This window comes from Gopherus flavomarginatus, chromosome 15, assembly GCF_025201925.1.
Source record: "Gopherus flavomarginatus isolate rGopFla2 chromosome 15, rGopFla2.mat.asm, whole genome shotgun sequence".
Taxonomy (NCBI): domain Eukaryota; kingdom Metazoa; phylum Chordata; order Testudines; family Testudinidae; genus Gopherus; species Gopherus flavomarginatus.
The window spans coordinates 14,055,013-14,080,880 of NC_066631.1; the positions used below are offsets into that span (position 1 = coordinate 14,055,013).

The 25,868-nt window shown below is 53.5% G+C and overlaps 1 pseudogene and 1 gene segment (V, D, J or C); both read left to right on the plus strand.

Moving 5' to 3' along the window:
• Positions 1 to 956: 956 nt before the first annotated feature.
• On the plus strand, positions 957 to 1,526 carry LOC127034956 (immunoglobulin lambda variable 5-37-like). The segment is given in 2 exon segments: positions 957 to 1,098; positions 1,189 to 1,526. Coding segments are annotated over 2 exon segments (387 nt in total).
• A 2,676-nt stretch (positions 1,527 to 4,202) lies between these two features.
• Positions 4,203 to 24,255, plus strand: LOC127034957 (immunoglobulin lambda-1 light chain-like; annotated as a pseudogene).
• The last annotated feature ends 1,613 nt before the right edge of the window (positions 24,256 to 25,868 follow it).

Genomic DNA, 25,868 nt, shown 5'->3' on the forward strand with positions numbered 1-25,868 from the left:
AGGCCCAGATGAGTCCTAACCAACCTCTGGTTTCTACATAACTGAGTCACAGCATACTGCAATATCATTTACAAATGCAGTTCGGACACGGTGATTACTATATCGCCTGGCTCGCAGTTGCCTAAGACTTGAGGTGTAGGAAGTATGCAGGCGAAGGGAATGCGTCACGGTGCCATGTGCCGTTGCTATGGGATGCTGCTGTGGCTGCTATGGTTCTCCAGGGATTCCGACTTAGGTTGAGAGTCACACAAAAGCAGCGTGGCACACAGGAGTGGTGGGAAGAGACCGGCTTTGTTTCCAAGCCTCAGTTACCTGCCCTGAGGCAGAGGCTGAACACGTCTGTCTGTCATGTGGCAGGGTCAGTGCCCACTGACTCTGGGGGTGCCGTTACAAGCCATATGAAAAGAGTCTGATGACTTGAGGGCCCTCTGAAATCCACTCTGACTCAAGATCGCCAGTAGGGTTCCAGGAGCAACCAGGAGTCCCCTGATTCTCCCCCATGACTCTTGGGCCTTGCTCTGTGGCAATGGGTGCTGAAATCCCCTCAGAAGAGCTAAGTAAGCACAGGAGCCGCCAAGGGTCCTGCCAGCCCCTGGTGCGGTTAAAGAGCAGCTAAAATGTCAGATGAAACACAGGCTCCTTGACTCCACTCAGCGAGTCAGAAACTGCCCTTTACCGCTTCAAGGCTCCGTGTCTGATTCTCCTGGGGGATCTCAGGGTCTGGGGCATGGCAGCCAGGCCTGGGTTCGTTCCCTTGCTGTGCTGCCTCAGCCTGAAAGCTCGGGATGCTGCTCTAACTGCCTGGCCCTTGACATCTGACTGACCCTTCCTGTTTCCTTCACTCTGCCTCATATAATAATTTCAGGCCACACTGACCCTGCCGTGATCTGCGGGGCTCATTTACATAGTGGGTTGCCCATGCCCCAGAGCTACAGGCTCTAAAGCAGCCACCCGGGGGAGTTACAAAGTCAGCACTAGGCTGCAAACCAGCAGAAGCCCAGCTACTGAGTCAGGCTCTTTCTCTTCTCTGTCCATCTCCTCTGGGCACCATGGCCCAATGTGCTCTGGCTCTCTGCCTCCTGGGGCTCTCCCTGGCAGGTGATTGCGCTAAGAATTCAGAGGACGCACACAGAGAATAGCATGGATTTGGCTGTGGTCACTTCTAACATGTCTGTTTGTTTCTCACAGCTGCTGGTGGCCTATTAACTCAGCCAGCTTCCAAGACTGTGTCCCCAGGAGCCACTGTCAGACTCTCCTGCACCATGAGCCGTGGGACCAGCATCAGTGGCTACTACATAAGCTGGCTGCAGCAGAGAGCAGGGAACCCTCCGAGATACCTGCTCTATTACAAAGACGAATCTGCCAACGGGCTGGGGTTTGGGGTCTCTGACCGATTCTCAGCTTCCAAAGATGCCTCCACTAACACCTGCTATTTAATTATCACCGGGGCCCAAGCAGGGGACGAGGCAGATTATTACTGTCTCACATGGAGTGCTGCTGTGGCTCACAGTGTGACAGGCAGATAGGGAACTGAGACAGAATCCTCTGAACACCATGGATCCTCATTGGGCTCGTTCTGTGTGTGAGAACCCTCGGCTTCCTCTCAGGAAGGCAGCAGAGGCTGGATTTGCCCATGGGCCTCAGGCGCAGTGTGGCGAGGAGCTGGATGTGAGGGAGCGACATGGGCCTTTGCCTCCACAAGATCTTCAGAATGGCCTCCTGGCAGGTTCTGCCTTGATTTCACCCTTGCAGCACCCTGGAGCACAGGGCTGAGGAAGGGCTGGTCTGTTTTAACACAGCAGCAGGGCCCAGGACAGGATTTGCTCCATAGCCAGTGTTCTTGAGGAGGGGAAGGGGTTGAGCAGAAACCCCACGCACCGGAGACAGCTGGCCTTTGGGGGAGCCCTCCTGCTCTGTGTGTTAAAAGGCCAGTCTTGCAGCAGCGTCCTCTGGAATTTCACCTTGTCTCATGCCCCTGGGAAGGGCCAGAGTGCACAGATCCCTGCCCTGATCCTAGGAGAGCCACTGATCTCATGAGAAACCCAGCGATGTGTAGAGGGCTAGCATGAGGCCTATGGACCACCTGAACCCACAGGACAGATCCTCCACCCCAGTGAGAGGGGATCTTATGCGCTTTGGGGTTCCCCACAAGGAGTCAGAAAGCCCATAGCCAAAGCCACTGCCTGGAAAGGAACCCCTGTGTATCACTGGCCCAAATAACCGAGTCAGCAAAGGACGTGTGGCAAGCAGGGGAGGAAGCCAGAGGCAGTGACTTCTCCTGCAGCTAGGTGGAGCAGTTTATTCATCAAGGTGAAGCAGCAGCCTTTTCTCCTGCTGTGTGTTGAGGGCAGCCCCGGGTGAGGTGGCACAAAGCCACAGAGGTGCTAGCAGAGAATGTGGTTAACACGGCCCTTGGATGGGGAATGAGGGGTGAAGAGACTGAAAGGGGGAGTGAGGTCTTATGGAGAATGCACTGTCTTTTCTAATGAGGAGGAGGAAACTTGAGGGCCTCTGCTGGTTGCAGCAGGGGCAGTATGACATTGGTGGAGAGGATCTCTCAGATAGGCTGGGCCCAAGCCATGTGCAGCTTGTTAGGTCAAAACCAACAGCTTAGACTCTGCTCAGAAACCAATGGGCAGCCAGCACAGATCCTGGTTTAAAGGTTTTGTAAATGGATAGACAATGGGGGTTGGCTCTGCCAGGGGGTCATTCTGTGGAAGAAAGGGGTCTCCAGGAGGGGCTGGCGTGAGGTGAGAGGATGGTTTGGCAGCCCAGAATTGCCCGGGCATTCCCTCTGTAGGGGGAACTGGGCAGACAGCACAGAGACGGTTCTGGGAGGAGTGGACAGAGGGGTCACCGAGGCCGGTACCACTGGCAGAGTGGAGCTGCTGGGAGGGAGACACAAGAGACTAGGACAGATATTGAGGCTGAGAGAAGTTCTGTAGGGCTTTGTGGGCAAGAACAAGCAGATTACACTTGAAGAGGCAGAGAAGAGGGATACCAAGAGGGAGGTAGTGTCACGATGGGAGGCAGGGAAGTAACTTTAGTTTCAGGGTTTTCCGCGGGTTGAATGGGGCTATGAGGGAGATTTGGAAGCTGACTCCTACCCAGAGACCCTGACAATCTCAATGTGGTAATTAGACTTTTTTATAAGTCCTTTGAGAACCCCTCAAATTTATGGAGTCTCTGCCTTTCTCCCATGGGCTGTGGTGCATTTAGCAGCCAATGAGCAGGAAGCTGATTTGCATGGAGGGGCCGTTTTTGAGCTCTGAGGGTTTAAGAGGGAATCAGAGGGTCCCAGCTACAGACCCGTTTTGTCATAACATTTCTTCCCAGATCTGGACCTTAGTGTCCAAAATATGGGTGTTAGCATGAAAACCTCCAAGCTTAGTTACCAGCTTGGACCTGGTATCGCTGCCACCAGCTAGGAATTATACAGATGCCTTGAGTCTTACAACAAAGGGAAATAACCCCCTCCCCTTATTTCCTTGTTACTTCCTCCCAGGCTCCCCTCCCTGGACGACCCTAGGAGATTCCCTGCTTCCAGTCCTTGAAACACAAGTACCGAGAGATCTAATCTCTCTTCCCCCTCACCCAGAGGGTATGCAAAATCAGGCTTAGTAAACCTAACACAAAGAGATTTTCCCCCTGACTTCTTCCTCCCACCAATTCCCTGGTGAGCTGCAGACTCAATTCCCTGGAGTCCCCACTAAAGAAAAACTCCAACAGGTCTTAAAAAAAAAGCTTTATATAAAAAAGAATGAAAAATACATTAAAAATAGTCTCTGTATTAAGGTGACAATATACAGGGTCAATTGCTTAAGAAAAAAAAGTGAATAAACAGCCTTATTCCAAAAGAATACAATTTAACACATTCCAGCAGCTACACACATGTAAATACAAAATAAAAATATAAACCTATTGTCTTACTATCCTTGTACTTACAACTTGGAAACAGAAGATTAGAAAGCCTGGAGATAGAAAAATCACTCTCAGAGCCGAGAGGATCAGACCCAAGACAAAGAACAAAGAACTCACACCCAAAACTTCCCTCCACCCAGATTTGAAAAAGTCTTGTTTCTTGATTGGTCCTCTGGTCAGGTGTTTCAGGTTACTGTTGTTACCCCTTTACAGGTAAAAGAATATTAACCCTTAGCTATCTGTTTATGGCACGTTTGCCTCAGGAAGCCGAGTTAGTCTGGATTTTCACCATGGCCTGGGCCCCTCTGCTCCTCACGCTGCTCACATACTGCTAGGGTAGGGTAGAAAGTTGCCTCTGATTCTCTGCTCTGAGATGCTGCCAGCAGCTCAGCCCCTCTCACAGGTTTCACACAGGCAGAGCCACATTTCAATTCTTTCCTATCTTGTTCCAGGTTCCAGCTCACAGCCTGTGCTGACTCAGACGCCCGCAGTGTCCGTGTCTCCCGGAGAGAATGTGAGACTGGCCTGCACCATGTCCTCAGGGTACAGCATTGCCAGCTACAGGGTGGAATGGTACCAGCAGAGGCCAGGCAGTGCCCCGTGGTTCGTGTACCACTATTACACTAGCAGTGACCAGGGCAGGGGCACAGGGATCCCAACACGATTCACCGTCTCCCCTGACACCTCCAACAACCTCTGGAATTTAGTCATCTCTGGGGTCCAAGCAGAGGATGATGCTGATTATTACTGTGCCACGTGGGATGGTAGTAGTAAAACTTATCACAGTGATATGGTGAGAGAGAGAACTGAGACCAAAACTGTCCCCCACAGCCAGTCTGCCTGTGCCCATGTCAAGGCCAGACCATGAACTCCCTAGAAACACTGTCACAGACAATAGAGAGAGAGAGAAACTCACTGACAAACACAGAGAGACGCCTTTGATCATTCCTTGGGGTGTCACTGTCCCCTGCACCCAGGCACTATCTGCCTGCCCTGCTCTAGGATCTGCTTCACATTGGTCTCCACACTGCCCCCCTTCTCTTGCAAACCCTGTTGAGTGAGGGGCTGGTAGATGGAGACCCAGGTTGGTTTGAAGTGCTGGGGCCATGTCAGTTGTATCAGCTCTTTACAGAAAGCATATCTGAGAGTGCAGTCAGTGAGCGGGGGAAGGGAATCTTTTGCATATGGCTAAGATCTAGTGCACTGGCGGGTGCTATGAAATGACAGCTAAATCATCGCAAATCACCACAAGGACCCACAAGCCCTGTAGAAGCCAATTTAAAAATGCCCCTACACATCTGTGATCTCCTCTCATAGCCTTCCAGAAATCTAGTGCCCTCTCTATAGAGCTCTCCCCACATTCCCCACTTTCTGTGTTACGGAACTTGTTATAACTATAATCCAAGCTTCAGCAAGAATGCAAAGGACATTTTAGTACCACTATTAATGAATGTCTCATTATTTTAAATAAGAACATAAGGTCATTGAGACCAGGATCCTGTCTTCTGATAGTGGCCAGTACCAGAAGCGTAACGGGAAAGGAACAGACAGGAGGAATATCGAGTGATCTCTCCCCTGTCATCCAGATTCAGCTTCTGGCAGTCAGAGGTTTAGAGGCACCCAGATCATGGGGTGGCATCCCTGTCTATTTTAGCTAATAAACATTGATGGGCCTAGCCTCCATGAACTGATCTAATTTCTTTTTTGTACCCAATTATCCTTTTCGCCTTCACAACATCCCCTAGCAACAAGTTCCACAGGTTGACTATGCGGTGTATGAAGATGTACTTCCTTCCAATTGTTTTAAATGTACTGCCTATTAATTTCATTGGGTGACCCCTGGTTCTTGTGTTATGTGAAGGGGTAAATAACATTTCCTTATTCACTTTCTCCACATCATTCCTGATTTTATTGATCTCTATCATACCTCCCCTTAGTCGTCTCTTTTTGAAGCTGAACAGTCCCAGTCTCCATGCAGAAGCTGTCCCATGCCTCTCATCAGTGTTGTTGCCCTTCTCTGCACCATGTCCAACTCTAATGTAGGGTTTTTCCTAGCTGGAGTGAAGTAGTTATACCAATGTAAATTGGTACTGTAGACCAAGCCTAAATCCAGCATGATCCATCTCATCCAGCAAACCTGCCAGCAGTGAAGGGCCCAATATCCCTAAAGTACCGACATCAGGAGACTGTGGGACAATAATTGCAGCCAAGGGCTCTTTCAAAATTCTGGAACTAGCTAAAGATCCAAGGCAGTGGGGATGAGAGGAGAGGAGTTTTGGCCATGTCTGTGTTTGGGGTGGGTGGGGGCAGCCTCGATCCAGATCCAGCCATGAGGAATTCTGTGTAAATCCACTATATTAATGGTCTGATTGGGAAGCACAAACCCTTTGGACCTACGGAGACTTCATTTCCTTACGACAGTTTTAACCCCCACTTTTAAAGCCGGAGAAGGTTTCAACATGAGCACTTCGCCAGACAGCTCCACTCTCCCCTCATCCCTTCAATGTGAGCCCCAAAACCTTTCACCCTGAATGTGGATGAGCTGACACTGGAGCAGCAAGAGAAATCCAGGACAGTGATTTGTATCTTGGCCTCCCTAGCCGTGGCTGTGGAGCACAATACATCAAGAGAGCTTACTGCTGGGGAGAGTTGGCTGAGCAGAGGGGGATTTGGTTAGGGGCACCAAGGATGTGGGGAGAGGAGAGAACTGGTCCTGGAAGGCATGGAGGCTCGAGTGGAGCTGGGAGGCTGAGAGAGCTCGGGGATGTTGTCCTTTATGTTTCCTTCATACTGCACCTAACATTGGGATCAGCCAGTTTCCCATTTGTGTTCGCCAAGCACCTTGCCGCTACTCCTTCAAACAGCTCCCAACGACCCACAGCTTCAGCGAAAAATTCCACTGTAAAACCCACATGGCACTGTGTGTTTGTCCTGTTTCCCCTTTGCTCTCTTGCACTGCCTCGTGCCTCCAGGCTGTGTAGCCTGTCTGAGGCAGGGCTGTGTTGTTTGTTTGATAGATATCACTATTGTCTGATGTCAGGTAGACCAGCAGCGCTATGTGAACAAAACTAATAATACTTTAGTGTGTATATAATTATGTGTCCTATCTGCCCTTTCTTTGCCCATCCCCTATGATTTTTGCTGAAACAAAACATGAAAAGGACCACTTTTCCCTGTGCGGCCTTTGTTTGTGCACTTGCAATGTGTCACACATCATCATTTGGACACATCTGTTTTAACAGTGTCACTTACACAGACAAGTGATTGGACTTCCTCTTGCAGAGGCGGCTCTTTGTTTTTTGCTGCCCTAAGCACGGCAGTCAGGCGGCCTTCAGTGACACGCCTGCAGGTGGTCTGCAGTCACGTGGATTTGGCGGCATTTCTGTGAGTGATCTGCCAGTCCCGCGCCTTCGGTGTACCTGCTGCCAAATTGCTGCCAAAACCGCAGGACTGGTGGGCCACCCGCAGGCAAGCCACCAAAGGCAGTCTGACTGCCACCTTCGCAGCACCCAGCAAGCACCCCTTGTGACTTGCCATCCCAGGCACGTGCTTGCTGCGCTGGTGCCTAGAGCCGCCCTTGTCCTCGTGTATGTCCAAATATTATGAAAACTGGGTTTGCAAAGATGCAGAAAACTAATGAGCACACAAACAAACTGGACTGAGTCACTTTAATCTGGCCACTGAGAAAACAAAATCAAAAGACATTCTGTGAAGCATGTTATCTGATTTGTATCCTATACTAAGCACAAGGTAGGAGGAACAAAGTCAGTTACATCTCATCAGCTGGACTGTCCTTGGGGAACCTCTAGGGTATGAGGAATGTAACTTGTGCATGCCAATCAATGCACAAATGGAGCAGGTGCATACACAGGAAAGTGCAGTGAAGAAGGGAAAGAAAATACTGCTTCTGATCACTAGATGGGGAGATTGTTTTAGTCTGGTGGCCAAGACCTCAAGAACTAGCTGTGATGAGGGGGAAGTGATGAAATTCTCTCTGTCAGAGCTGGAGGCTGGGCTAGGGCTCAGCATGGGTTTTCTCCGGTTGGTTGGGTTCTTTAGTACACACCTAGGGTGGACTTGGGAGATAAATCCACAGTTCAACTTTTCCCCTTTCTCCCATGCAAATCCTCTCATGGCTGGGAAAATAAGGGCCAGTAGAGTGATTAGTGGGCAGGAGTGAGGCAAGTGCGCTAAATGCTGACCAGAAGATGTCTCTGAGCAGTGCGGTACATCAGAGAGCAGCACAGCTTATTTGCATGCTGGCTCAATCCAGTCTGGCCCCAGGGCTTATTTGCATGTGGCCTGCCCCTTAGGGCTCTAAAAGCTGCTACAGGATTTCACAAAGGCAGGAATCAGCTGAACCCCAAGGACAGGGTTGGCTCCTTTTCTCCCTCTGTCCATCTCCTCCCTACACCATGGCCCTGTGCGCTCTGCCTCTCTGTCTCCTGGGGCTGTTCCTGGCAGGTAATTCCCCACCAGGATGACTTTTGGGGGGCAGGTAAATGAGTTAATTAGGGTTTAGCAGAAGCCGTGCAGCACTAACAGATCTGAGTTTTGTGTCTGGCAGGTTCTTGTGCCCAGCATGTGGTGACGCAGCCGCCCTCAGTGTCGGGGTCTCCAGGGCAGACAGTGAAACTCTCGTGCAGCGTCAGTGGAGGATACAGCATCAGTAGCAATGGAGTGAGGTGGTACCAACAGATCCCTGGGAATCCTCCCAGATACCTGCTCTATTATTACAGTGATTCTAGCACAGGCAGGGGCACTGGGGTCCCGGACCGGTTCTCTGGCTCTGCCTCTGGTAGTGTTGGCTACTTAACCATCTCTGGGCTCCAAGTCGAGGATGACGCTGATTATTACTGTGAGACTTGGGACAACAGCGCTAAGATGCTCACAGTGGTGTAATCAGAGAGGGAACCGAGACAAAAACCTTTCACATTTCAGTGACCAACACTGAGCGAGACTCTGAGGAAGAGCTTTGAGGCTGGAGGGGCTGGGGAAGGGAGAGGGAGAGTTGTGGCCAGAGAGAGTCTCCCTTGTTGTACCCGGCCTTTGCTAAAGGGATTGCTTTTCCCTCACATTAGATCCTTCTCCTCCTAGACTAATCTCCTGGCACTGCATGGGGGGTGGGAGATGCACACAGATTGGGCGCTCTGGGATGCTCTGAACAGAGGGGCAGTTCCAGGCAGGGCCGGTGCAAGGATATCTTGCGCTCTAGGTGAAACTTCCATCTTGCGCGCCCCCCCGCCCCCCGAAAATCACATACATTATACACAATACACGGTCACAGAGTAACATGTCATAATTTAGAATTTATGTTTCCGTGCTTTAAGTTTAGCAAATTTAGAAACAAGTTCCTCCAAGTCAATGTTGTGAGAAATGTCATGTTCTATTGACAAGGTATATAGCCCAACAAGTCTTTGTTGCAACATTGATGTTCGCATGTATGTTTTTATCAACTTGAGCTTCGAGAAGCTTCGCTCACCACTGGCCACAGAAACTGGGAGAATCAAGAGGATGTGAAGAGCAATAACTGTGTTAGGGACACTATCTGTCAGCTTATTTTCCCATATGAAGTTCAATACATCTTGCAGTGATGAACTCCTTTGGACTCGTCTTGCAATAGCTTGCAATTCACTGCACAAGTCAAAGGCATCAATATCTTTGGATTCACCATGTTGCAAAGCTTTCTCCAAAATCAAGCAATGTTCCATAATTTGCTTTGGTGTTTTATTTTGCAAATTGTAAACATCATATATGAAGCCAAATACTGAACTAATTTGCTGCATCAATGTGAATCTTTCTTCAACCGAATGTATTGCTGTGTCAATGACTGCAAAGTAAAAGTTCACTTTGAATTTTTCTTTCGGATCATAAATAGGTTCGTCATCTGCTTCATATGTGAACTGCTTCCTCTTCTTTCTAATACGGATTGGATCTGGTTAAAAAAGTGCCTGTACATCCAACTCCTCCGCAAGTTCACATGCATCTACCAATGTTTTCTCAAAGGCTGTGTCACTTCTGCGACCCACAAGAAACTTCTTGGTTTCTCCAAGTTGATTAATGGCATCACATATATCAAATTCTTTTGCCTGAAGTTGTTTGCTAGTTATGTTGATCTCAAACAATATGTCATACCACAAAACAAGAGAAACAAGAAACTTGAAACTAGAAATGGCTTTTGTAAGAGCCTTTGCATCAACTCATGATGTATTACCAGATGATCCTGTCAGAGTATTGTCTTCATAGATGTCTACCAGAGCATCACAGATGTCACCAGTGAAAGCAGGATGGAAAAGTTCCCCCACAAGAAGACCTAAGACATGATGGTTGGTTACATAAACAGACACCTGTCCCTCACAGGCACTATCTCATAACATGCCAATTTTGCTCAGGACAGAACATCATAGAGGAATATTATGCATTCAGTGGTCTCTACACTGGCCAAGCAACAGCATGACAACTAACCTAACCAGTCCATCCAACTTTTTTGACTGCTTCTTGGGCACTGGTGAGGGGTAGCGGTGCCAGACTGAGCCCGGTGATGGGTGCACTACAAATCTACAAACGGAGGCAAGGTGCTGGGCCTAGAGTCCTGCTGAGACTGCTGTCCTGCACCAAGTGGAGCACAGCCTCCATGAAGAGAGAACTCAAACAAATATCACGCTCCTTCTGCATGATTCCCCCAAGCACTTCTTCAGGCAATTGCTATGGGGGTCACTCACAGGCTTAGGCCTGCCTGTTGCAGGCAAAACACAGCAGCAGGGCTTAAAACTCAGACAGGGCCACCCAGAGGACTCAGGGGGCCTTGGGCAAAGCAAAATCGGGGGCCCCTTCCATAAAACATTTGCAATACTATAGTAACATGTATTAGGAAATGTAAAAAATAACTAGTGAAATACATTCAAAAATTAATTTGTAATAATTTGAAAATAAACTAAATACATTATTTAAAAACATTAAAAGCTGTAATGGTCTGTATACATTTGCAGTTACATAATGGGCAGTTGCTGGGTGATTGTGATACTTGGTACCAATGGGCTGTCATTGCCTGGGGGTGGTGCTGTTGTTGCCCACGGCTGGGTGGGGAGTTGGGCTCTGGGTTCAGGGGTGCCCAGCTTACAGGGGCTGGGCTCAGGGATGTGGGGAGATAGGGTCAGGGGGGTGTCCAGCTCAGAGGGGCTGGGCTCGGAGCTGGGGATCAGGGCTGTGGGGGGGATGGGGTCAGGGGGGTGCCTGGGGGCACTGGGGCAGCTCAGCTCTGCAGGCTGCTGTTCTCTCCAGCCGTCCAGGCACAAGAGGAGCAAGAGCAGGGACCAGTCAAGGACCAAGGGGGCAGGAGCACAGGCACCTGAGGCCGACCTGTGGGGAGGCACTTGCTTACCTTGCCTAATGCACGAGTGTTGGGGTCCTCTTTCTTCCTCCACTCCACCAGACCACTGCTGAGGCTCTTTTCTTCTCCGTGCCCTTCGCTGGGGCTGACGTGGAGGCTGAGCCAGGGGGCAGCCGCCGCTTTCCTCCAGAAGCGAAGCCCTGGTGTTGCGCCACTGTCGCAGGACCCCTGCCACGTGCCCTAAGCAGAGCTGCGCAGCTCTGCCCAGCCGCTGGCGCCCCCGCCGGAACGAGAAAAATTGCAGAGGATGGAGCCCCTGCTCTGGGAGGGAGAGGGATTCTGAGCCTCTGCCTGCAGCTCAGGGATTCCCCTGGGTCAGCGCAGCCACCGTCAGCCCGAACCTCTGGGCTGCCGCGGCGGCGCGCTGACCCCGGGGGCGCCCTGGGCTGCCGACTGCCGCGGCAGCGCCCTGACCCCGGGGGCGCCCTGGGCTGCCGACTGCCGCGGCTGCGCGCTGACCCCGGGGGCGCCCTGGGCTGCTGGGCTGCCGCACCGGCTCCCTGACCCGGGGGGCGCCCGGGCTGCCAGGCTGCCGCGGCTGCGCCTTGACCCCGGGGGCGCCCCTGTCTGCCGGGCTGCCGCGGCTGCGCCCTGACCCCGGGGGCGCCCTGGGCTGCCGGGCTGCTGCAGCGGCTCCCTGACCCGGGGGGCGCCCTGGGCTGCTGGGCTCTCTCGGCTGCGCGCTGACCCCGGGGGCGCCACGGGCTGCCGGCTGTAGGCAGCTCAGACTACCTCTCCAGCAGCAGCTGCTGCAACCATTTAAAAATTTTTTGGGGGGCGCTGCTTTTTGGCACCCTCAAATCTTGGCACCCTAGGCAACCGCCTAGTTCGCCTAAATGGTTGCACCGGCCCTGGTTCCAGGCAGTGTCCATGGCAGGCTGAGGACTGTTATGTTCTCTACACCCTCCCCATCTCCTACTACGTGGGCCACATGTTCACATCTGCTCCTCCACCCCCTGTACTTCTAGAAGAGACCCAGGCATGTCTGAAGCTGATACCTGCCACAGGAGAGCTGTGCAATCACATGTGTGGGTGGAGGTCTGGTGCCAGTCAGCCCATCAGTGATAGCAAGTGTTTGGTAGCAGGGTTGCCCGGTGTCTGGTCATCGGTGCAGAAGGGGCCCGTGGCTAAAGCAGGCTCCCTGTCTGCTCTAGCTCCTCGCAGCTCCTGGAGGCAGCTAGCAGTTTTTGGCGGCGCCCAAGTGTATGGGTGCCCAGGTAGGCTCCTTGTGCTGCCCCCGCCCCAGGGCCAGCTCCGCAGCTCCTATTGCCCAGGAATTGCGACCATTGGGAGCTGCGGAGGCAGTGTCCAGAGCATCCATGGGCTTAAGGGCTGTACTGCAGGGATCTGTTGGCTGCCTCCTGGGAGCCATGGTAATCTTGGATTCCATACTATCTTGAGAGCCCAGAGAGGCCTGATCCAAGATGGCTGCTACTCTGTGTTCCTGTCTCCACCAGAATCTAAATCCAGCGTAATCCATCTCATCCAATGAACGTGTCAGCAGGGAATGGCCCAATATCCCTAGAGTACCGACAGCAGGAGATTCTGAGAGAATAACTCCAACCCAGGTCTCTTTTAAAAATCTGAAAATAACTAAAAAATCCAAGAGAGTGGACCTGATGGGAGAGGATTCTTGGCCATGTCTGTGTGTGATGGGAGGAGCGGTGTGTCAGCCTGAGTCCAGATCCATTTGTGTGAAATTCTGTGTAAATCCATTATATTAATGGTATCGTGGGGCAGCACAGATCCCACCCCCCCCCAGGACCCACTGGACCTGTGTGATGCAGTAGGGACTGTCTGTGTGGGGAGTGGGAGAGCAGGGGAGGACTTTAGGGGATGGACGATGCCAGAGCCTGTAACCTGAGCTAGGTAAGGGAGGGGAAAGGTCAACACCTTTGCCCGGGAAGGGGACAAAGGAAGGGAGTGGCAGGAGGGAAGCAGTTGGAGTTTGGGGCTTGGGGCTGTGTGGGCGGAATTTAGGGTATCCTAGCTAGGATCCAAGCACCCTGAAAGCCCAGAAGGACTTGGTGGAGGGGTCCTGACTGTGCCTGCAAGCTCTGCTGTAACCTGTGTTCCTGTTGTCCAATAAACCTTCTGTTGTACTGGCTGGCCGAGAGTCACTGTGGGTCCCAGGAAGAGGGGTGCAGGGCCGGACTCCCCCACACTCCGTGACAACTGGTGGCAGCGGCGGGAGATACTGCACCCCGTGGACGGCGCTTCCTGCAGTAAGTGACTGGGGAGCAGTAAAACGAAGGGGTGGTTAACCCCTGGGAGTGTGTGCCCAGTGAGAAGGACTTTGCAGTAACAGGGTCCCCCGGGGGATTGCAGCGAGCGGTCCCAGGGGCGGAGGAGTCTGCAGCTCGACCCTGGCAGAGAGGTGGTGACCTCAAGAAGGGCTGGTGCACTAGGGGTCCCCCTGGAAACCGTGGGGAGCGGCGAGCACCCCGGCCTGTGAGTGGTCAGCAGGAAGATGTATGCCAAGCGGCGCAAGTGTGACCTGGTGGAGCTGTGCAAGCAGAGGGGGCTGCACCCAGGGAGGCTCAGCAAGGACCAGCTGATTGCACAGCTGGAGCAGGGAGACCGCATGAATGAACGGAGCCCTGTCTCTGAGGGAAGCAGCCGAGCAGATGCAGCGCAGGCACCAGTGTCTGTCCCCGCTGGGAGTGGTCAGCCGGCGGACGAGGGCTTCCCGAGACCCCCCCTTCCTAGGCGTAGAGGAAGGGCGGGGAGGAGCCCAGTGTATACCGAGGGCACCGTGACACCCCCGGCCAGCAGGGGATCTGCCCGGCGAAGCCCACCCCCCAGCAGGGGATCCTCCCGGCAACGCTCGGCATCCGTGGAGCGGATGCGGCTGGAATATGAAAGGGAGCTGAGACGGGAGGAGCTCGAGTTAAAGAGGCGAGAGCTGGAGGAGAAGGCGAAACAACGGGAACATGAGCTGGAGGAGAAGGCGAAACAGCGTGAACATGAGGAGAACCAGCGTAAACATGAGGAGAACCAGCGCCAGCGTGAGTGGGAGGAGAAGGAGAAACAGCGTAAACATGAGCTGGACCTGGCCCGGCTGAGGAGCAGTGAGGCCCCGGCTGCGGTGAGTGAGGGGGGACCCAAGCCTACAAAGAGCTTTGATAAGCACTTGCTGCCCCGGCGTAAGGAGGGGGAGGACATAGATACCTTCCTGACGGCTTTTGAGAATGCCTGCGAGCTGCACAGGGTTGACCCTGCAGACAGGATTGCAGTTCTCACCCCCTTACTGGACTCCACAGCCGTGGAGGTGTACAGCCGACTGAAAGGGGCGGAGGCAGGGGACTACGAACTGTTCAAACAAGCCCTGCTCCGCGAGTTTGGGCTGACTCCTGAGATGTACCGGAAAAAGTTCCGGAGCCAGCGTAAAACCCGTGAGGTCACATACCTACAACTGGTCAACCGGGCGCAGGGGTATGCCCGCAAGTGGACAGCTGGGGCCCAAACTAAAGAGGACCTGATTGACCTATTCATACTGGAGCACCTGTACGAGCAGTGCCCGTCCGACCTGAGGCTGTGGTTGATGGACCAGAAGCCGGAGAACCCGCAGCATGCAGGCCAGCTGGCCGACCAATTTGTGGACAGTCGGGCAGGGGATGGCAGGGAGGAGTCTCGAAGGAGCAGGCCTGCCTCAACGCAGAGAGAGAGTCAACATGGGACCTCCCAAAGGGGGCCTATGGAGAACCCCCCCAAAAGGGGAACATCCAGCGGCAGGTCCCTCCGACCCACTCAAGGGGACCCACGAGATATGGGCTGCTATCGCTGTGGCCAACGAGGTCACATACGGGCCCAGTGCCCCAAGCTCAGGGACAGACCAAGCAGACCCAACCCGCAGAGGGTGGACTGGGTAAAAACCCAATCGGAGGAGGGGCTACATTCCCAGGAAAGGGGGGTTGGCAACATACCACCTATGGATGCTCCCAGTTCCGGGTTTTTGGTTTACCGGGTGGGCGCGGGGCTGCCCCTCCGGAAAGAGTGCATTGTTTCCCTGGAAGTGGATGGGAGGAAGGTCACTGGGTACTGGGACATGGGCGCAGAGGTGACGCTGGCCCGGCCCGAGGTGGTGGCCTCAGATCGGATGGTGCCCGACACCTACCTGACCCTGATGGGCGTGGGCGGGACCCCATTCAAGGTACCCGTGGCAAGGGTACACCTGAAATGGGGGGCCAAGGAGGGCCCCAAAGATGTGGGGGTACACCAATATTTGCCCACTGACGTGTTAATGGGAGGGGACCTTGAGGACTGGCCTAGTAACACCCAGAGTGCCCTGGTCGTGACTCGTAGTCAGAGTCGGCAAATGGCACTGCACCCCGAAAACGGGGAAGGTACTCGACCTGAGGTGCAGGACCCTAACTCAGGGAGCGGGGAACGCCCAGGGGCACGGTGCAGAGAGGCTGCGGCCTCAGACCCAGCCAGCAAGAGAGAGCCGGTCCCCATTCCTGTCCCAGCTGCTGAGTTCCAGGCCGAGTTGCAGAAAGATCCCTCCTTGCGGAAGCACAGGGACCGGGCTGACCTTAGTGCGGTACAGACCATGAGGAGAGGTTGCAAGGAGAGGTTCCTGTGGGAGAAGGGGTTCCTGTACCGAGAATGGGCTCCCCCAGGGGAAGTAGAGTCATGGGGGATCAGGAGGCAGCTGGTGGTTCCCCAGAAGTTCCGTCACAAGCTGTTGTACCTGGCCCATGACATCCCTCTCGCAGGGCACCAGGGAATCCGGCGCACCAGGCAGAGGCTGCTACAGAACTTTTACTGGCCTGGGGTCTTTACCCATGTCCGACAGTACTGCCAATCCTGTGACCCCTGCCAGAGGGTGGAGAAGGCCCGGGACAAGGGGAAAGCGGCTTTGAGGCCTTTACCCATCATAGAAGAACCTTTCCAGAAGGTGGCCATGGACATAGTGGGACCTCTCAGCAAGATGACCCGGTCAGGGAAGAAATACATCCTGGTGGTGGTGGATTTTGCCACTCGCTACCCCGAGGCGGTGGCCTTGTCCTCTATCGAAGCAGACACAGTGGCAGATGCGCTGCTGACAATTTTCAGCCGGGTGGTGTTCCCCAAGGAGGTCTTAACGGACCAGGGGTCCAACTTCATGTCGGCCCTGCTCCGGTCCTTATGGCAGAAATGTGGGGTCCAGCACAACTGGGCCTCAGCGTATCACCGCCAGTCCAACGGGCTGGTAGAAAGGTTCAACGGGACGCTGAAGATGATGCTAAAAACATTTATGAACCAGCATCCGCAAGATTGGGACAAGTACTTACCTCACCTGCTGTTTGCGTACAGGGAGGTACCCCAGGAATCTACCGGGTTTTCACCTTTCGAACTGTTGTATGGAAGGCGGGTGAGGGGGCCCCTAGACCTGATGAGGGACGAATGGGAGGGGAAGGCCTCTCCCGAGGGAGAGTCAGTGGTGGAGTATGTCCTGACCTTCCGGGAAAGACTGGCCGAGCTCATGGGCCTGGCCAGGGAGAATCTGGCCCGAGCCCAGAGGAGGCAGAAGGTCTGGTATGACCGCACAGCACGAGCCCGTGCCTTCGCCACCGGGGATCAGGTGATGGTTCTTATCCCCGTGAGGAGAAACAAACTCCAGGCCGCCTGGGAAGGGCCCTTCAAGGTTATCAAGCAACTGAATGAGGTAAACTATGTGGTGGAGCTGTCAAACCGGGCACATCACCGTCGGGTGTACCATGTGAACATGATGAAACCATACTATGACAGGGGGAATGTGGTGTTGGCCGTGTGTGGACATTGGGAGGGGCAGGGAGATGACCCCTTAGTGGATCTATTCCCTGGGACAAAAGCTGGTTCCCCCCGGAGGCGATTCCCCTCTCTGAGCAACTGACCCCGGGCCAGCACGCTGAGATCAGAGGGGTGCTGCATCTGTACCGACAGCTGTTTTCCAACCAGCCTGGACGCACTAATTTGACTGTCCACCGGGTGGAGACGGGGTCACACCCCCCTATAAGATGCTCCCCTTTTCGGGTCACTGGTAAAACTGCCCAGGATCTTGAAAGAGAGGTCAGGGACATGCTGGCTTTGGGGGTGATCCAGCCGTCTTCCAGCCCTTGGGCCTCGCCAGTAGTGCTGGTTCCCAAGAAGGATGGGTCAATCCGGTTCTGTGTGGACTATCGAAAGCTCAATGCCATCACCGTATCTGATGCCTACCCTATGCCCAGGCCTGACGAGCTCCTAGACAAGCTGGGAGGTGCACGGTACCTCACCACTATGGATCTTACCAAAGGCTACTGGCAAGTGCCGCTGGACGCAGATGCCAGGCTGAAATCGGCCTTTATCACCCCTCTGGGGCTCTATGAGTTTTTGACCCTGCCCTTCGGCCTCAAGGGAGCGCCGGCCACCTTCCAGCGCCTGGTGGATCAGCTACTGAGGGGGATGGAGAGTTTTGCCGTGGCGTATATTGACGACATCTGCGTCTTCAGCCAGACTTGGGAGGACCACGTGTCCCAGGTTAAACAAGTCCTGGACCGACTCCGGAAGGCTGGGTTAACAGTAAAGGCTGAGAAGTGCAAGGTGGGGATGGCTGAAGTATCTTACCTGGGCCATCGGGTGGGGAGCGGCTGCCTGAAGCCGGAACCAGCCAAGGTGGAGGTGATCAGAGACTGGCCTGCTCCCCAAACCAAAAAGCAGGTCCAGGCCTTTATTGGGATGGCGGGGTACTATCGAAGGTTCGTGCCCCACTTCAGTGCCATAGCCGGCCCCATCACTGAACTGTGCAAAAAGGGGAAGCCAGACAAGGTGATCTGGACTGAGCAGTGCCAGGAGGCTTTCCAGGCGCTGAAGGAGGCTCTGGTTAGCGACCCAGTTCTGGCAAACCCAGATTTTGACAAACCCTTTATGGTGTTCACCGATGCCTCAGACACGGGACTGGGGGCGGTGTTAATGCAGGAGGATGAAAAGGGGGAGAGACACCCTATCATGTACCTGAGTAAGAAGCTGCTACCCCGGGAACAAAGCTACGCGGCCATCGAGAAGGAATGCCTGGCCATGGTGTGGGCCCTTAAGAAGCTAGAGCCATATCTCTTTGGGCGACACTTCACCGTGTACACCGACCACTCTCCCCTGACCTGGCTGCACCAGATGAAAGGAGCCAACGCCAAGCTCCTGAGGTGGAGCCTGCTCCTGCAGGACTATGACATGGACGTGGTCCAAGTGAAGGGAAGTGCCAACCTGACAGCGGATGCGTTGTCCCGGAGAGGGGACCCTGAACTTCCCCAGGTCACTGGGCAGAGTGACCCCGCTCAGTTCAGTCTCGAAGGGGGGAGAGATGTGATGCAGTAGGGACTGTCTGTGTGGGGAGTGGGAGAGCAGGGGAGGACTTTAGGAGATGGACGATGCCAGAGCCTGTAACCTGAGCTAGGTAAGGGAGGGGAAAGGTCAACACCTTTGCCCGGGAAGGGGACAAAGGAAGGGAGTGGCAGGAGGGAAGCAGTTGGAGTTTGGGGCTTGGGGCTGTGTGGGCGGAATTCAGGGTATCCTAGCTAGGATCCAAGCACCCTGAAAGCCCAGAAGGACTTGGTGGAGGGGTCCTGACTGTGCCTGCAAGCTCTGCTGTAACCTGTGTTCCTGTTGTCCAATAAACCTTCTGTTGTACTGGCTGGCCGAGAGTCACTGTGGGTCCCAGGAAGAGGGGTGCAGGGCCGGACTCCCCCACACTCCGTGACAACCTGCATTTGTTTATATTTATTTTGACCCCTACCTCCAAAACCAGTGAAGGTTTCAACATGAGCACTTTGCTGGGCAGTTCCATTCTCCCCTCATCTCTTGAATGTGAGGCCCAAAGCCTTTTCCTCTGGGCAGGAAGAGGAATCGGGATAGGTAAATGAATTGGAATTCGGTGATTTTTATCTTGGTGTCCCCAGAGCACAGTACAACATCTCTCTGCTCCCGTAGCCCAGCCATGGCAGAACAGGCACCAGCCCAGCAGTGATACATCACTGTGTGCAGGATTTACACACTGTCAAATCAGGATCAAAGAGCAAGTGCAGTGTGGGGCCCAGGGCCCGATAGCTGTGAGGCAGCTCATGGGGCAGTTTGTAGTTCCCCAAATGGAGGTAGAGTCCAAAGCCATTGGAGCTGTGTTCCAGGCAGATGAGAACAATAAATCCTGAGCAGGGTGCTCCCCTGCCCCTGTTCCTCTTGGAATCACCATCTCCTGTTTCCCTAACATGCTCTACACAGTCCAGTGCTGAGCACATTTCCCAGATCATGGCTTCTCCCCTAGCCCTTCCCTCTCCCCAATCTCCGCTGACATGACTAAGTAGCCTGAGACATGTGTGGGGTGAGGGAGACACCACACATGAAATCACGGCCTTGTAAATTGCTCTGCGCAGGCAAGAGTGTGAGTGGAACCTTGGAGATTGTGTTATAGAGAAATGAAAGGAGCCACTCCATAACTTGTCTTGTGTTCTGAAATGGGCTTAAAATGAGGCAGAAAATCCGTTTTTTCTCTAAAATTAGGTGGCCAGTCAGTGTGAATTGGACATAGTGTTGTGGCTGGGGCTGCAAAGTGACATCGCAATGCATATTGGGAAGGGAAATTGTGAGTAAGGACTGTGGGGCCAACCTCTGTTCTGATGGAAAATACCATGGGATCTTTCATATCTGTGCAGAGCACAGGAGAGTTAACTTTTCAAGATCTCATTTCATACCACAGACCAAAAAGGAACCAGAAACTGGAGAAGTTACTTAACCGTGGCTGCTGATCCATCTATGACCCGTTTAGCCTTAAAGGCATACCTAAGAGAGTGGTTCCTGCTGTTAGAAGGGACCCTGAGGGCCTGTCTGGAAAGACTCCTGGTGCCCAGAGAAGCCAGCTAGGTGAGGAGGGCATGTCTAGGGAATGGACATTAAGGTCAGACTTGTCTACCACTGAGCTGCCCTCAGAATGGAGCCTGATCTCTCAGCAGACCCCCACCCTGCAAAGTGACCCATGTGCTCTTGCTGCTGTCTGTGAGGTTTCACTAGGGATGAGACACCTGCAGCCCAAACCCCAGCTGGGAGCTTCCCTGTGGCTAGAAGGCTGGGCCTGTGCCCTTAATCAACAATTGAGATCTCTGAAAAGTGATGTTCATACAAGTGATTCCCCCCACCATGGGCGATGAGTGAACCCCTCATTCTGAGAGGCTAGTCTGCTGACCCCCTGAGGCTCTGTCCCTATCTCGCCCCCACCCTTGAGGCACTGGCCCCCCTTGTCCACTGGAGCCAGAGTAGCTCCAAAACCCCCATCATGGCCTGAGCCTACCTGGGCCACTGGCCGGACCAATCCCCGAGCTCTGGGAGCTGCTCCCCTACCAGCTTCGGGGGAGAGACCCCAACTGTCCAAAGATCATGAGTCAGGCTCATCAGAATCATGAGATTGGCTTTAAAATAATGAGATTATTTAAAAATAATATATATGGTGTTTTTTTATTTACATTCTGCTTTTTGAACTTTTAGGGTGCACTGGGGTCACATTTTGAAGCTTTCTCCACAGCCACAAGGGCTAGAAACTTCATTTTTCTGATTTGTCTTCTAATACTATTTTTCATTAACTTATTATTTTAAATGAACTTTCTTTGGTTTCAATTAAAAAAAGCATTTAAGAAACGGAAGGCTGCTGTAGTAGCTCTATTGGTCTTTGTCCTGAGCTCCCAGTTTTTCCTTGTCAATCACTGGAGTCGCAAACACAGCTGTATCCGAGCCCACCAAATATCAGAGCTGTGGGATGCAGAAGAGTTCAACACTCTGCTAGTGCCTGGCCTGGGAATGAGGGGGCAGGGATTTCTCTGCAGACACCCAGAAGGCATCGCTCTGAAAGCTACATGGACACAATGACTCAGCCTCTCCCGTTAAGCTGTAAAAATCAATTTATTTGCAAGGAAACAATTTGTGACAGTGAAAAATAAGCAAAACAAGTAACCACTTTTCAAAGTGGCTAACGAGAGATCTGCTATTGTTACAAATCTCAGTTCCATGAGAAAGGAAAGGAACAAGATCACACAGTGAAAGAACTCTACAGCGATCTGGGCCTAGGTGATACCCCAAAAAGCATGGGGCAGCAACACTGGAATTAGTGGGTGTTTTGCCATTGATTTCAAAGGACAAGGACAGGTGCATCTTGGCACCCACCCAGAGCAGGGCAGCAGTATTTCATCATATTTCCCTGATTTCACCCCAAATGGTGGCCATTTGCATTGCAGGCAATTTCACATCCCCCAGTTTCTTTCTTTTAGGAGTATTTTTCAGAATGCTCCTTCCCACAGCCACTGGGAAAGAGTGGATTTTCCATGATGTCATCCCCAATCCAAGTGTGCAGGAAACAATGAGCCCATTTCACTAATAAATAGTGCTATTCATAATAACAATAACAACCAACACATACAAAATATAGAAGCTAGGAGAGGGGCGAGAGCTTACTGCTGGGGAGAGCTCGCTGAGCAGAGGGTGGTTTGGTTAGGGGCACGAAGGGCAGGGGGAAAGGAGAGAACTGGGGCTGGAAGGAACGGAGGCTCGAGTGGAGCTGGGAGGCTGAGAGAGCTTGGGGATGTTGTCCTTTATGTTTCCTTCCAGGGCCGGTGCTGGCATTTTGGGAGGGGCGGGGCATTTTTTTCAGCAGCAACGGCGGCGGCCGGATCTTCAGCCGCCCCAGTCACCACCGGCATTTAGGCGAAGGGAGCTGGGGCAGGGGAGCACAGGGGGGGCCACCTGCAGCAAGTAAGGGGATGGTTGGCTGCATGCAGGGGAACTCCCCACCCCAGCTCACCCCTGCCCCGTTTCTTCCCCAAGCACGCTTCTCCCCAATCAGCTTAGGCACCACAAGCCTGGGAGGCGGGAGAAGTGAAGCAGCCACAGCATGCTTGGGGTGCTTGTGCATTGTGCCAGGGTGAGCTGGGGCGGGAGGAGGAGTGCCTCAGGGTGGGGGCGTGGGGGGAAGGAGGGCGCAAGGTGGAAGTTTCGCCTAGGGCGCGAAACATCCTTGCACGGGCCCTGTTTCATTCATACTGCACCTTACACTGGGATCAGCCAGTTTCCCATTTGTGTTCACCAAGCCTTCCCTCTACTCCTTCAAACAGCTCCCAACGAGCCACAGCTTCAGTGAAAAATTCCAGCCATAAAACCCACCTTGCACTGTGTGTTTGTCCTGTTTCCCCTTTGCTGTCTTGCACTGCCTCGTGCCTCCAGGCTGTGGCCTGTCTGGGGCAGGGCTATGTCAGTTGTTTGCCATATGTAACTGTTGTCTGACATCAGCTAAGCCAGCACCACTATGTGAATAAAAAGTCATTATTATTTTAGGGCGTATATAGTTATGTTTTCTGCCAGCCAGTCCTTTTGCTCTTCTCTTACTATATCTACTTTTCCCAATGAGGCCTTAATCTGCACGTGCAATGTATCATACACCATCATTTGCACTCACTGTTTCTGAACACTGTCCAGTACAGATGCAAGTGACTGGATTTCTTCGCACATTTACAAATACTGTGAAAGATCATGCACAAAACTAGTGAGCACAGACTGAAAGTGGAGTCAGCCCACTTTAATCTGGCCATAAAAGAACAAAATCAGATGTTCTGTGATGCATGTCATCTAGTTTATATTCATGACTGAACACAAGGCAGCAGGAACTCAGTCAGTAAGATCTGGACAGCTGGACTCTTCCCGGGCAGCCCCTTGGGTCAGAACCAGTGCCAGCTTTTATGCCGCCCCAGGTGGTGCTGAGAACAGGAGAGGGGCGGTTCCCAGAGAAGCTGCCGCCGAAATGCCACCGAAGACTGGGGTGGCCAAAGATTCTGCTGCTGTGAAGCATTGCCGCCGAAATGCTGTGGCGGGACCAGAAATGCCACCCCTCAAATCCTGGTGAGGAATGTAAACTTGTGCACGCCGATCACTGCACAAACAGAGCAGGTGCGCATAAGGGAAAGTGCAGGGAAGAAAGGGAAGCAAACACTGCTTCGACCACTAGATGGGGGCATTTCATTAACCTTGTGGCCAAGGCCTGACAAGCCAGTTTGTGCTGAAAGGTTATCTGGGGACTGAGGGAGAAGTGATGTAAGTCTCGACATGGGCTTTCTCGGGTTGGTTGGGTTCTTTAGTACACACCTGGGGTGGGCTTGGGAGACAAATCCATAGTTCAGCTTTTCCCCTTTCTCCCATGCAAAACCTCTTACAGCTGGGAAAATAAGGGCCAGCAGAGTGATTAGTGGGCAGGAGTGAGGCAAGTGCGCTAAATGCTGACCAGAAGATGTCTCTGAGCAGTGCGGTACATCAGAGAGCAGCACAGCTTATTTGCATACTGGCTCAATCCAGCCTGGCCCCAGGGCTCATTTGCATGTGGCCTGCCCCCTAGGGGTCTAAAAGCTGCTACAGGATTTCACAAAGGCAGGAATCAGCTGAACCCCAAGGACAGGGTTGGCTCCTCTCTCCCTTTGTCCATCTCCACTCTGCACCATGGCCCTGTGCGCTCTGCCTCTCTGTCTCCTGGGGCTGTTCCTGGCAGGTAATTCCCCACCAGGATGATTTTTGGGGGGCAGGTAAATGAGCTAAATAGGGGCTTAGCAGAAGCCGTGCAGCACTAACAGATCTGAGTTTTGTGTCTGGCAGGTTCTTGTGCCCAGCACGTGGTGACGCAGCCGCCCTCAGTGTCGGGGTCTCCAGGGCAGACAGTGAAACTCTCGTGCAGCGTCAGTGGAGGATACAGCATCAGTAGCTATGGAATAGGCTGGTACCAACAGACCCCTGGGAATCCTCCCAGATACCTGCTCTATTATTACAGTGATTCTAGCATAGGCAGGGGCACTGGGGTCCCGGACCGGTTCTCTGGCTCTGCCTCCGGCAGTGTTGGCTACTTAACCATCTCTGGGCTCCAAGCCGAGGATGACGCTGATTATTACTGTGCGACTTGGGACAACAGCGCTAAGATGCTCACAGTGGTGTAATCAGAGAGGGAACCGAGACAAAAACCTTTCACATTTCAGTGGCCAACACTGAACGAGATTCTGAGGAAGAGCTTTGAGGCTAGTGGGGCACAGCTGAGGCCTTGTCTACACCACAAAGTTGCAGCGCTGGTGAGGGGGTTACAGCGCTGCAACTTAGGAGGTGTACACATCTGCAGGGCATTACCAGCGCTGCAACTCCCTGTTTGCAGCGCTGGCCGTACACCCGGTCGAACCTCGGGTGTAGAGGATCCAGCGCTGGTGATCCAGCGCTGGTCATCAGGTGTAGACACTCACCAGCGTTTTTCTTGACCTCCGTGGAATAAGCAGGTATCCCAGCATACCTGAGGAAGCCTCTCTGGTAATCAAGCAGGTATCCTTCCCCGTGGTTTGCTCTCGCGTTCCCCGAACCCCCCCCGCAAGCAGGTCTCCTTCCCCGCGGTTTGCAGGGGGGTTCGGGGAACGCGAGAGCAAACCGTGGGGAAGCAGCTCTCCTTCCCCGCGGTTTGCTCTCGCGTTCCCCGAACCCCCCTGCAAGCAGGTCTCCTTCCCCGCGGTTTGCAGGGGGGTTCGGGGAACGCGAGAGCAAACCGTGGGGAAGGAGACCTGCTTGCAGGGGGGCTCGGGGAACACCGGAGCAAACCGCGGGGAAGGAGACCTGCTTGCAGGGGGGTTCGGGGAATGCGAAAGCACACCGCGGGGAAGGAGACCTGCTTCCCCGTGGTTTGCTCTCGCGTTCCCCGAACCCCCCTGCAAGCAGGTCTCCTTCCCCGCGGTTTCCTCTCGCGTTCCCCAAACCCCCCTGCAAGCCGCCCAACAGCGCTGCAGTGTGGCCACCTCTAACACCACTTGCAGTGCTGGTTGCTGTAAGTGTGGCCACTCTGCAGCGCTGGCCCTATACAGCTGTACTAATACAGCTGTAACAACCAGCGCTGCAAAATTGTTGATGTAGACATACCCTGAGGCTAGAGAGAGACTCCCTTGGCCATGTTGTACCCGGCCTTTGCTGAAGGGATTGCTTTTCCCTCACGCAAGTTCCTCCTCCTCCTAGACTAATCTCCTGGCACGGCATGGGGGGTGGGGGCTGCCCACAGATCGGGAGCTCTGGGATCCTCCGCACAGAGGAGCTGTTCTAGCGTCCATGGCAGGCTGAGGACTGTCATGTTCTCTACACCCTCCCCATCTCCCACTACACAAATCAGGATCACAGAGCACATGCAGCGTGGGGCCCAAGGCCGCATAGCTGTGAGCAGGGGTGTCTCCAGGCACCAGCACAGCAAGCGCGTGCCTGGGGCGGCCAGTCACTGTGAGGGCGGTAGTCAGGCAGCTGTCGGTGGCATACTTGCAGGAGATCCGCTAGTCCCGTGGCTTCAGCGGCAATTTGGCAGTGGATACGCTGAAGGCGCGGGACCAGCAGCTCACTCGCAGAAACGCCGCTGACTCCGCATGACCAGCAGACCCCCTGCAGGTATGCCGCTGAAGGCCACCTGACTGCCATGCTTGGGGCAGCAAAAAACGTAGAGCTGCCCCTGTCTGTGAGGCAGCATATGGGGCAATTTGTAGCTCCACAAATGGAGGTAAGAGTCCAAAGCCATCAGGGCGGCAGTCCAGGTAGA